This window comes from Chiloscyllium punctatum, chromosome 4 (assembly GCF_047496795.1).
Source record: "Chiloscyllium punctatum isolate Juve2018m chromosome 4, sChiPun1.3, whole genome shotgun sequence".
Taxonomy (NCBI): Eukaryota; Metazoa; Chordata; class Chondrichthyes; order Orectolobiformes; family Hemiscylliidae; genus Chiloscyllium; species Chiloscyllium punctatum.
In genome coordinates this window covers 42146629-42160093 of record NC_092742.1, presented here as the reverse complement: position 1 = coordinate 42160093, position 13465 = coordinate 42146629, and the positions used below count along the sequence as shown (strand labels likewise).

At 39.8% G+C, this 13465-nt stretch overlaps 1 protein-coding gene across 1 annotated transcript in view; it reads left to right on the top strand.

Moving 5' to 3' along the window:
• The window catches only part of LOC140476223 (ribosome quality control complex subunit NEMF-like), a 132666-nt gene extending 119201 nt beyond the window's left edge, over window positions 1–13465 (top strand). Inside the window, exons 30-33 of the mRNA XM_072568478.1 lie at window positions 45–151; window positions 10557–10600; window positions 10684–10763; window positions 13193–13465. Coding sequence (XP_072424579.1) covers window positions 45–151; window positions 10557–10600; window positions 10684–10763; window positions 13193–13270 — 309 coding nt within the window. The 3' untranslated portion in view covers window positions 13271–13465. The remainder of the gene's footprint in view (window positions 1–44; window positions 152–10556; window positions 10601–10683; window positions 10764–13192) is intronic.

Sequence of the window (13465 nt, the reverse complement as noted above, 5' to 3'; positions counted from 1 at the left end):
AACTTATATTTACAGTATTAAATTTCATAGTCTTTTCATTTCAGGAGGGTGAGAAATTGCTGAACTCACTAACTGGTCAGCCTTATCTGGATGATGTGTTGCTGTTTGCTGTACCTTTCTGTGCTCCATACACTGCCATGAATAATTATAAGTAAGTATCATTTAAAAAATTACTAAGAATTTACTTCAGTTGTTTAAGATAATGAGAATGAACAAATAAGTGAACCTTTAGTGAGAAACTTGTTGCTTCAAGGCCCCTTTTCAGGACTTGGAGTACATAATCTAAGCTGACTGTTCATTTATTCATTGAGATAATCCTGCATTTTAGGGCACACCTTTCTAAAGATTAACATCTTTATCAAAAGACTTGATTTTGAACAACATGCAGTCTGCTGGCGATTTGACTACCTTTTAATCCCTAAACCAAAATCAGCAAGACATATAAGCAAATCATTAGAGTAGCTATGGAAAAGTAAAAAAGAAAATGTAAACCTGAAAGTATTCATTTGGAGGAGGGTATTTTCAGTGAATTGCAAAGTGACCTGGTCCAAGTTATCTTTTGAGAGCTGAGTCAGCCAGACCGCAGGGAGACACCTCTCCTCGGGATTACACGGCAGCTAGGCCAAGTATAAATAAAAATCTAACAATGTCATCATTTGAAAATTGCAAGTGCAAGCATTGATGAGAAGCTGCTGTTAGGGAATGTGTTTAAGTAGCTTTAACTAGAAAAACGTATAATTTGTAAAACAGGAAGCTACTTAGATTTCAGTAAGGAACCTTCAAAATGGAAGTAAAGTTAATGAAAGCCAAATTAAAATAAAGTTAATGTAACCAAAGTAAAGTTGTTACTAGTAAGTTTATATTTATTCTAAGGGTACCTAATAGTTTAGAGTTACACAGGTCAGCTGAGCCAAACAGAGTGCACATGTTGTGATATGTGTGATATCATGTGTCCCAAACATATCTGCAGGAAGTATTACCACTTGAATTCTGGGTTTTGGAAATTGAGCTACAGCCTAAGCCTCTGTTGTGTATTTGTGAGGCAGTAACTTTGTGGATAGCAGGTATAGGGAAATGATCGCACTGCAGGTGAGTAGCATGTAAACAGAAAGGAAATGAGTGACCACTAGGTAGCCTAGGAGAGCCATGCAGGTCGTGCAGGATGTCCTTGAATCTCTCCTGCTAGCTAAATGGTAGTCTGTTTGGGAAACTAGTGAAGGCTGTGGCACCTTACATGGCACAATGGATGAGGATGGAGGAAGAAGAATGGAAGGACATAGGAGATTTCAGATTAAATGTGACTCCAGGATGTTGTGTTATCTCTCTGAAGCCAGGATGAAGGATATCCTGGAGTGGCTACAAGACATCCTTCTGGAAAAACAATCAGAATCTGTGGTTCACATTGATGCCAACAATGTAGGTAGGAAGAAGGTTGAGGTCCTGAAAGCAGATTTCAGGAGTTAGAAAAGAAATTTCAAAAACCTGAACTGAAGGACTGTAATGTCCTAGCAAATCAAATAACTAGGGCTATAGACAAAGCTTTAAACTAAATAGGTTGGGAGAGAGGCGGGGGGGTCAGTTATAGGGGAAATTAGAACGCCCGAATTAAAGGAAGAGGTAAGAGTGCAGAACTGTGGAGGGGTTATTAAAATCTCTTGCACAGACACAAATAGGACAGAGTGTATGGAAAGGATTAGCAATGAAACATCAAGCACCTCCCCCCCCCCCCCCCCCCACTGGACAAATGAATGACAAGAGAAGAGGGACAGTTAGTACAGGACTGAAGGTGTTATATCTGAATGCACACAGCGTAATGTATAAGGTAAATGAGCTTGTAATGCAGATCGAAATTGGCAGGTATGATATGGTGGGCATCACAGAGACGTGGCTGCAAGAAGATCACAATTGGGAGATGAATATTCAAGGATATACATCCTATCAAAAAGATAAGCACGTGGGCAGAGGGTGTGGGTAGCCTTATTAGTAAGAAATTACATTAAATCAATAGTAAGAAATGAAGTAGGGTCAAATGGGGTAGAATCTGTGTGGAACCACAAAGGTAAAAAACCAATTGGAATTATCTACAGGCCTCCAAACGGCACTCAGGAGCTAGAAAAGGTGTGTAGCAAGGGCAAAGTTACAGTGATCATGGGCGATTTTAATACGCAGGTGGACTGGGAAAATCAGGTTGATAGTGGATTGCAAGGAAAGGAATTTGTGGAATGTCTACAAGATGGCTTTTTGGAGCTGTTTGCAATGGAGCCCACCAGGGAACAGGTAATACTAAATTTAATATTGTGCAATGAAGCAGACTTGATAAGGGAGCTTAAGTGAAGGAACTCTTAAGAGGCAATGATCATAATATGATTTAATTTACTCTGCAATTTGAGAGGGAGAAAATAGGATCAGAGATAACGGTGTTACAGCTGAGTAAAGATAACTACAGAGGCGTGAGGGAGGAGCTCAACAGAATTGACTGGGAGAGGAGCCTAGCAGGAAAGGCAGTGGAACAGCAGTGGCAGGAGTTTTTGGGAGTAGCTCAGGAGACACAGCAGAGATTCATCCCATGGAGAAAGAAGCATAGTACTGGGAACTGGGAGGATGAGGCAACCATGGCTGACTAGGGAAGTCAGGATTGGCATAAAAGCAAAGGAGAAAGCATATAATGTGGCAAAGGGCAGTGGGAAACCCAGAGGATCGGGAAGCTTACAAAGACCAACAGAGGGCAACAAAAAAAATGAGGGCAAAGATTAAATATGAGAGTAAACTAACCAGTAGTATAAAGGAAGACTCTAAGAGTTTCTTTAGATACATACAGGACAAAAGGGGGCATTGGGCTGCTGGAAAATGATGCTGGAGAGAGTAGTGGGGAACAAGGAAATGGCTGAGGAACTGAATAATTACCTTCAAAACCTCTTAAACCCCCTGAGAGATTAAATTCCTCCTCATCTCAGTCCTAAATTGGCAACCCTTTTTTCTGCCCTTTGGTGCTAGAGTCTTCTATGACTGGAACTGTCCTCTCAGCATTTACCCTGTCAAGCCTGTTATGAATATAGTAATTATGGGTGACTTCAATCTGTAAATAGACCGAGTAAACCAATTGAGTGTTAAAGCTCTGAAGATAAGTTTCTGGAGTGTGTTAGGGATGGTTTTCTAGAACAGTATGTTAAGGTGCTCACAGGAAGATGTGCTGTTTTATGTAATGTAAAAGGACTAATTATCTTTTTATGACAGAACCTTTAGGGATGGTGACTACATTATGTTAGCATTTTACATTTTGTTTGAAATCGAGGCAGTTCAATCTGGAGCATTGTTGTTCAATTCAAATAAGGGAAAGTATGAAGACATGCACAAATTGGCTGGTGTTGTGATGATACTATGGCCTGAAGAGGTGTATTTTCACCTTTTTTTTAATGAAGAAAGATTGAGACAGAGGTGCTGAGCAGTCTGCCTCAAAGCCAATATGGGTTGTGATTGAATAATTAATTGGGCTAAAAGTTAATAAGTGCTTAGGATATGATATTTTATATCCCAGAGCTTTAAAAGAGCTGGCTATAATAGTTGGTGCATTGGTGATCATTCTCCCAAATTTTGTAGATTGTGGAAAGATTCCTGCATCTTGGCAGCTAGCAAATGCCATTCCACTACTTAAAGTGGAAACAAATGAGAAAAGAAGGAAGTATAGACTTGTTAGCTGTACATCAACAACAGGGCTACAATAGAATATATTATACAGGATGAAATAACTGAATGCTTGGATAATAATAATCTAATGGATATGGTCAGCATGGATTTGTAAATAGGAAATAATGTTTCACAAATTTGTTGGAGTTTTTGAGGAGGTTATTAATACAATTGATACAGGGATGTAGTTTACTAGGATCTTCAGACTTTTGATAAGATTCTCCTGCCTCCCAAAAGAAATTGTTTGGCAAAATTAAAGTACATGGGATAGTGGGTAATTTACCACCATGGATTAAGGATTGGTTAATAGGCTTATCTTTTTGGTCACTGGAGAGGTACTGGAGGACAATAATATGATAGCGTTATTCAAGAACTGTGGTAAGGATAAATCAAAGAACTAGAAGCCAGTGAGTCTAGTATCACTGGTAGGAAAACTTCTGGGAAAAGTTCTTAAGGTCAGAATTAGTCTACACTTCAAGAGATCAGGATTAATCACGGATAGTCAGTCTAGCTTTGTCGGGGGGTGATCTTCTCTGACAGGTTTGATTTGAGTTGTGTGGAGGTGACTAGGTGTGGCTCAGGGTACTGCAGTTGATGTAGTCTACAGTGACTTCGGTAAGACAGTGACAAAGTCTTGTATAAAAGTCTGCTCAGGATGGTAACAACCCAAGGGATACAGGGCAGGATGGCAAATTGGATCCAAAACTGGTTTAATGGAAGGAGGCAGATGGTTGAAGATTGCTTTTGTGACTGGAAGTCTTATGTCCAGTGGCATCTGCAGTGTTCATTGCTGAGTCCCTTGCTGTTATAATGCACATAATTACCTAGACACAAGATTTGATCAGGTGACATGAAAATGCCAATGAGGAAAGCCTTAGAATAATACAGGCAGGTTGGTCAGATGAGGCACAGCAGTTGGCAAATGGAATTTAATCTGTACAAGTGAGATGATGCATTTTGAGAGGCAAGGGAGTACACCATGAATTGTAGAATCCTAGGAAGTAAAAGGATCAGAGGAACCTTGGTGTGCATGTTCCTTTTAAGGCAACAGATTGAGTGAATGAGGTGGTTTAGGAGGCATTTTTTTTCTGGTGGGGATTGATACTTGCCTTTATTGGTCAGGGCATTGATTAAAAAACAGGGAGGTTGTGAAGGACCTATAAAGACAATTGGGCTACAGCTGTGCAATTCTGCTTACTAAACTCTAGGAATGATGTGGTTACGTTAGATGGGGTGCAGAGGGGATTCACCAGGAAATTGCCTTGGTTGGAGTGTTCCTGCTACGAACAGAGGCTAGATAGGCTGGGACTGCTTTTGTATCTCTTCATGAAACTCAGTGATTCTAGGCAGAAAACAGTCAGAATAAACAAGTCATTCTAACATTGGCAGCCTATGACTAATACAAAGTGAGGACTGCAGATGCTAGAGGAAAGCCCTCACGTTTCGGGCATAAGCCCTTCATCTGTTCTTCTGCTCCTCGGATACTGTCTGACGTGCTGTGCTTTTCCAGCACCACACTGTCAACAGCCCATGACTAGTGGGATACTGCAAGGCTCAGTACTTGGTCCCCAGGTGTTCATAATATATGTTGAAAGATTTGGATGTAGGATTCAAATGTAATATCTCCCAATTCGCAGTTGATATAAAGCTAAGTGAGAAGCATGCTGTGCAGAGGATGCAGAGTTGTTTCAGGTTTAATAAGTAAGCAAGAGCATGGCAAATGGAATCTAATGTGGAAAATGTGAGGTTATCCACATTGGCAGGAGAGACAGATATACTGGAATTTCTTAAATGGCAAGAAGTTGGAAAATGTCGATGTACAAGGTTATTGTATTCAACAAGCCACTGAAGGCTGTCATAGAAATGGAGCAAGGTATTAAGAAGGCTAATGCAATGTTAGCCTTTATTGCAGGATTTGAGTTCAGCACCACTAATTCAGAAACAGGAATATTGAAGCCTTGCTTCAGTTGTATAAAAGCTTAATTTGACTGCATCTGGAATGCTGAATGGAATTTTGGTCTGTTTACCTTGAAAGTTGGTGCTGAGCTGCCTTCTTGAATCACAGTCCATGGACTATAAGTAGAGTCAAAATGCCATTAGGGAGGGAATTCCAGGATATTGACCCAGCAACATTTCCAAGTCAGATGGCGAGTGGCTTGGAGGGGAACTTGCAGGTGGTGGTGTTTCCATGTATCTGCTGATCTGCTGCCCCTATCTTTTGACATGGAGGTGGGGGGGGTGGGGGGGTTGTGAGTTTGGAAGGGGCTACTAACAATTTTGGTGAATTTATGCAGTACATTTTGTAGGTAGTACATACTGCTGCCACTGAGCTTTGGTATTAGAGTGATTTGATGTTTGTGGATGTGGTGCCAATCAAGCAAGCTGCTCTGTTCTGAATGTGTCAAAATTTTTTGTTGTTGGAGTTGCACCCATCCAGGCAAGTGGTAATTATTCCATCACACTCTTGATTTGTTCCTTGTAAATGGTGAGCAGGCACTGGAGAGTCAGGATGGGAGTCACTCACTGCAGTATTCCTAGCTTCTGTCCTGCTTTTGTAATCACTGTATTTTATATGGAGAGTCCAGTTGAGTTTCTGGTCAGTGGTAACCCCCAGGATATTAATAGTGGAACCACCATTGAATGTCATGGGGTGATGGTTCAATTTTCTCTTGCCGGAGATGGTCATTGCCTGGCATTTGTGTAACATGTTGCCACTTTTCAGCCCAATCATGAATGTTGTTTTGCTGCATTTGGACATGTATTGACTGCTTCAGTATCTGAGGAGTTGTGAATGGTGCTGAACATTGGGAAATCATTGACAAACATCCCCACTTCCTACGTTATGATAGAGGGAGGTCATTGATGAATTAGCTGAAGATTGTTGGGCCGAGGAGATTCGTCTGAGGAACTCCCACAGCGATGTCCTGGTAATGTTTGTCCTGGTTGGGGAATGTAGAATGGGGCAAAATATGAAATTAAGGACCAAGATGAGGATACATTTGTTCACAGATAAATACAGAATTCCAAATATTCAGTAATTCAGATGGCTGTGGAACTTCAGTCTTTTAAAATAAGTTTAAGGTAGATATTGATGGATTTCTAACTCCCAATGGCATAAAGGGTTATGAGGATAATGTAGGTAAAAGGCATTGAATTGTTCCATCAATCACAGTTGTATTCAACAAGCAGAGTCAACTGGCCTAATCCTGTTGCCATTTGGAATTACAGTGGAGAGAGAGTTAACATTTCGGGTCCACTGAAGCTTTATTAAAATTGTTTTTTTAAAAAAATACTTTGTTATTAAATTTGTTCATGGAATGTGAGCATCATGCTCGGCCAGCATTTATTGCCCATCTTTAACTTCCCTTGAACAGATGGCTTGCTCAGACGTTTTAGAAAGCACTTAAGCGTCAACCACATTGCTGTAAGCCCTGAGTCTCTAGTAGGGCTGACCAGATACGGATGGTCACCATTTGGTAGTTTTAAATTCCAGATTTTATTTAATTCACATTTCACTGTCTGTGAAACCTGTTTCTAGATTACTAGGCAAGTTACAATGCCACTATAAAACACTGAGAAAGGAAATTAATGACAGAGTGTATAAACCTTAAATGGTGGGTGATGTAGTAGCAGTGTCACTTGACCAGTTACCCAGAACCACCATGGCAGAGGGTAAAATTTGAATTAAATAAAAATAATCTGGAATTTGTGATGAGACTATGCCTTTAAGAGAGTGGTGTTTAGTGCTGTTTCTCTTGTAGAGGACTTTTGCCACAGTGGGAGTAGAATGTCTCCTTCAGACAGTTGGTAAACAGCTTTTGAATTTTCCCTGGGTGTTTTTTTTAAATGAGACAAGAGTGGGTGGTGTCAGAGCTCTCTCAGACTCAGGAAGGCTTTTAATTTTGCTTTCAGGTAGGAGAACATAGAACAGTACAACACAGGAACAGGCCCTTCAACCCATGATATTGTGCCAAACATCACACCAAATGGAACTAATCCCTTCTGACTGCCCTTGATCCATATCCCTCCATATTCATGTGCTTATTTAAAAGTCCCTTAAATGCCCTTATTGTATCTGCCTCAACTACAACCCCTGGCAGTGCGTTTCAGACTCCTACAACTCTCTGCATTTAAAAAAAACGTGCCCCTCACAACTCCTTTGCACTTCCTCCTCTCACCTTAAATGCATGCCCCTAGTATTGAACATTTCAATTCTGGGAAAAACTTCGACTGTCAACCCTGTCTATGCATCTCATAATTTTATTATCTTCTATTCTCCCCTCAGCCTCAAGAAAACAACCTGAGCTTTTCTAGCCTTTTATAGCGCATACTCTCTCTAATCCAGGCAACATCCTGGAAAACCTCTTCTGAACTCTCTGCAAAGCCTCCACATCCTTTCTGTAATGTGGTGAACAGAACTGAATGCAATACTCTAAGTGTGGTCTAACCAAATTTTTATCAAGCTGCAACATGACATCCTGTCGCTTATACTCATTTCCCCAACCAAGCATGCCAAATGCCTTCTTTACCACCCTATCTACTTAAGTACCCAATTTCAGGGAGCTATGGACTTGAATCTCAAGATCCTTCTGTACAGCAGTGTTGAGTACTGCCATTAACTGTATACATACTTTATCTTAACGTTTGATCTCCCAAACTGCAGCACCTCGCACTAACCAGAGTAAACTCCATCCGTCATTTCTCCACCCATATCTATAACTGATCTGTATGCTGCTGTACCCAGTCAGCCTCCATCACTAACCACAACTCCACCAATCTTTGTATCATCTGCAAATTTATTAACCCACCCATCTGTATGTTCATCTAAGTCACTGATATATATTACAAACAGCCAAGGTCCCAGTACGGATCCCTGCAGAACACTACAAGTCACTGACCTTCAGCCTGAAAAACACCCTTCCACCACTACCCTCTGGGTTCTATGGGTAAGCCGATTCTGAATCCATGGCTCCCATGCATCTTTATCTTCTACGATGAGGAACCTTGTCAAAAGCCATACTAAAATCCATGTAAACAACATCCACTACTCTCCACATTGATTACCTTTGCTGCCACCTTAAAAAAATTCAATTAAGTTGGTAAGACATGACCTGACCTGCACAAAGCCATGCTGACTGTCCCCAATTAGACCATGTTTTTCGAAATGTGCGTAAATCCTATCCTTAGGAATTCTCTCCAATAGCTTCCCAACCACCAATGTGAGACTCGCTGGTCTGTAGTTTCCTGAATTATCCCTGTTTCAAAGTTTGGGAGAAGATTTGTAGCTCGGGTGCTTCATTGTTGTGGTTCTGTTCACTGAGCTGGGAATGTGTTGCAGACGTTTCGTCCCCTGTCTAAGTAACATTCTCAGTGCTTGGGAGCTTCCTGTGAAGCGCTTCTGTGATCTTTCCTGCGGCATTTGTAGTGGTTTGAATCTGCTGCTTCCGGTTGTCCGTTCCAGCTGTCCACTGCAGTGGTTGGTATATTGGGTCCAGGTCGATGTGCTTATTGATTGAATCTGTGGATGAATGTGGATTCAAGCACTGAGGATGTCACCTAGACAGGGGACGAAACGCCTGCAACACGAATTTCCAGCTCGGCGAACAGAACCACAACATCCCTGTTTCACTTCTTGAACAAGGAAACTCGCCATTCCTCTGGGACCTTTCCAGTGACTAGCATGGATGCAAAGATCTCTGTCAAGGCCCTAACAATCTCCTCCTCTCTTGCCCCTCTCAGTAACCTGGAGTAGATACCATCATGCCCTGGGGACTTATCTACCTTAATGCTCCTCAAGAGATCCAACAATACTACTTTCTTGATCTCAAAATACCCTAGCATACTACTCCTTGGATGCTGCCTGAACTGCTGTGCTTTTCCAGCACCACTAATCCTAGCATATTAGCTCCATACAAATCTCACAATCCTCTATATCCTTCTCCTGGGTGAATACTGATGCAAAGTACTCATTTAGGATTTCACCTACATTCTCTGCTTCCAAGCACAAATTCCCTCCTTTATCCTTGAGTGGTTCTATCTTCTCCCTGGTTTATTCTCTTTTTAAAATATGTATAGAGTGCCTTGGAATTCTCTTTAACTCTACTTGCCAAGGTAATTTCATGGCCCCTTCTTCCTCTCCTAATTCCCTGCTCGAGTACTTTCATGCTTTCCTTATATTCCTCGCAGGCTCTGTCTGATTTTAGCTTTCTGAACCTTACATCTGCTTATTTTTTCATTTTGGCCAAATTCACAACCTCTCTTGTTATCCAAGGGCCCTTTACCTTGCCATTCTTGTCCTCCCTCCTTACTGGAATGTGCCAGTGTTGAACTCTCATCAGCAGGTGTTTAAATAATTCCCACGTATGAAATATGGACTTGCCTGATAAGACCACTTCCCAGTTAATACTCCCTGGTTTATAACAAATTAAAAGCTACCAAATGGTGACCACGATTAATTGCCCCCCAAAAAAATGTCTGTTGCAAAACGGCAGAACAAAATGGAAAGAATGTTTGAAAGAAAATTTGAAACAATGTAGTAATTAAGGGGAATAAATCAAAAGCACAAATAGAAACAAAAAACATTGTTGAGAAAGTTCCAGGTCTGGCAGCATCTGTGGAGAGAAATCAGTTAACATTATGGATCGGGTGACCCTTCAGAACGGCGCAAATAGAAATTTGCCTTACACAAAACAGTTGGTCTCTAAATCAAAAAGTTAAACTTAATTTACTAGAATGTATTTGCAAGTATTGATTGTTTTGTACTTGAATGAAATCTTTGCAATTTTAGTAACATTTTTGAGGTAGCTGAAATTCAGTTAACAGAGACAAGTATATTTGAACTAAACTGTTTAATTTGTATTGTTCTATTTCAGATACAAAGTGAAACTCACACCTGGAACACAGAAAAAAGGGAAGGGTATGTAAATTTATGGTAATGCTTCTTCACAAATTTGCTTTGAATTGATGACGTAAACACTCTTTGATTTGTCTTTTTTATAGCGGCTAAAACAGCCTTGCACAACTTCATGCATTCCAAAGAAGCCGTGCCACGGGAAAAAGATTTATTACGCAGTGTAAAGGTAAAACACATTTCAGAATAGTTTCTGCACAATGAAACAACTACTTTTTCAGGAGTGGTATCTAACAAAAACATTTTAGAAATGAATTTTTTGGGAAGGCAGTGACACAGTGTTACTGAATGACATTAGTAAACCAGAACACCAGCTAATGTTCTGGGCACATGGATTTTAATTCCATCATGGCAGATGGAGAGACTTAATTCTGGAATTTAAAAAAGCCACGTACCCATTGTTGTACAAACTCATCTAGTTCAGTAATGTCCTTTTAAAGAAATCTGCCAACCTAACCCTGTCTGACCTATATGTGACTTCAGACCTGCAATAACGGGGTTGACTCTTAACTGATCTCTGTTTAATGCTGGCCCAGTGTGCGATGAGTTTTCTTTAAAAAAGTTTATTAATACAGAACACACCTTTCAAGCCACAGGTTATAAGAAAGCCTTTTGCTCATTATAGTTAAATGTAACATGTTTACTTTTATTCCCTTTTGAATTAATTCACAAACAGTGGTCATTACGTCAGGGCAAGTTGTTAGTGCATGGAAGAGGCAGTTGTAGTCAAGATTAATGATCAATGAACACCTATAAGATTCATGAGATTTGCATAGTTGAACACAAAAATATACTATTTGAAGGAAATTCAGACAGTGAATGAATTTAAAATTAAATGAACTTGGAATACATTGTGCACACTTGCCATAGTTTATTATAGTAATTTGAATAAAACTGTTGCAAAAGCTGATGTTACTTAATTAGTTATCTAACTGTACTTAATCATTCAAGAAATGTGGATGCCACTGTTTGAGGAACACAGGAAGTTAGCACAGAGGTACAGCAAATGTCACATTGACCTTAATAGCAAAAGACATGGAGTACAAGAGTCCTACAATGTTGCAGGACTTTGATGAGACCATTCTTTAAATATTATAATTTATAAGTCGAACAATTTTAATAATAGTAGATTTGAGGATTCACTTTACAATCTCCAAATCAATTATTGTTTTAAATTGATTCTCTTAAACTCAGCCTAAAAGTTCACTAAAGAGTGTCTTGTGGCGCAGTCTTCTGGGTTTAAGTCCTACCTGCTCCAGTGGCATCTCATTAATATGCCCGAGAAGGTTCATTGTTTAATGACCTGATTAATTACAAAATACATATCTTTTCTATGTCTGATAAACATAAATTCTGCAAAATATGTGAAAACATATGATACTTAATAAAAGTAGTCATTTTTCAGATGGATATTTGATCACAACTTGGTTGACTGGATACACTATTTTTCTTCTCTTCTGTCTTCAAGCTTGTTCTTCAGCACTGAACTACTAAGAATTGCCACTTATTGATCCTCGCGAGCCACTTACCAAACCATGATCGGAGACATTCTGAACTTTAACTGGCATGAACAATCTTTGATTAGTTAAGCAGTGTATTCCTAATTAGTTTCTTCAAAAGTAATAGTCATCTTCAGTCTTTGATATGCCAATCACTTTTGTAACACCTTGTGTCTCTTGGCTTAATAACTCCATGGATCCTTACCAAGTTAAACAGAGTCATTGGTGCTATGCTGCAGGTCTGTTTTGTGTGTAATGTAACCCCCAGTGATTTAGAATCATCATCCCCCTCTAAAATTCCAAGAACAATGTGTGGCTCCATACTAACTGATCCCTAAACCAAATTAGATTCCCTACAGTGTGGAAACAGGCACTTCGGCCCAACCAGTCCATACTGACCCTCTGAAGAGTAACCCACCCAGACCAATTTCCCTCTGACTAATGCACCAAACACTATGGGCAATTTAGCATAGCCAATTCACCTGACCTCCACACATTTGGACTGTGGGAGGAAACAGGAGGACCCGGAGGAAACCCACGCAGACACAGGGAGAATGTGCAAACTCCACACAATCGCTGGAATCGAACCTGGGACTCTGGTGCTGAGAGGCAGCTGTGCTAATCACTGAGCCACTGTGCTGCCAAGTTCAAAGTAACCATTACAAAACAAACAGGGGCCTGTTATATATGTTAAATTTAAAAGATGAAACAATTATGATTCATATTTATGTTCTGGTGTAAAAGCTGCAATCTCTTCTAAGGCATTTTCACATTTGTTAGCCTAAATCTACATTAGCTTGAGCCATAAAAATAACTGTAAACCTTGTTTCCTTCTTTCATGTTTCACAATTAACCATCATAAAATATAATTAAGTGCCTCATTTGTGAATTAAGTCTACATTATTTATTAATGAAAAATAATCACTCCTGCTACTGCAGGATTATGTTAAGACATCTGACAATTTAAAAATAAACCTTTTTAAACGTTTAATTTCTCTCCCTTATCACCCCAGAATCCATTAGAAAATTTGGAGAAGAAACTGAGTTTATGTTCTGGTGATAACTGTAGACTAAAAACTTTTATCTTTCTCTTGTTTAGGATACAGATTTGTCAAGAAACATACCTGGCAAGGTGAAGGTTTCAGCACCTAACCTATTAGCTAATAAAAGGAAGTAATTACATGGGATTTACTTTGGTTTGAATTTACATGACAGTCCTTGGAGATATTAATATGTAGCACATCTAAAGAAAACCCCAGAGAGCTGATTGATTAAAAATTTAAATATGACCAGAATAAGTGATTAACACATGTATGTGTACTTGGTTTTGTGCTGCCTGAAGCTTGGAAATAAAGCTGCTGTTGAACATTGA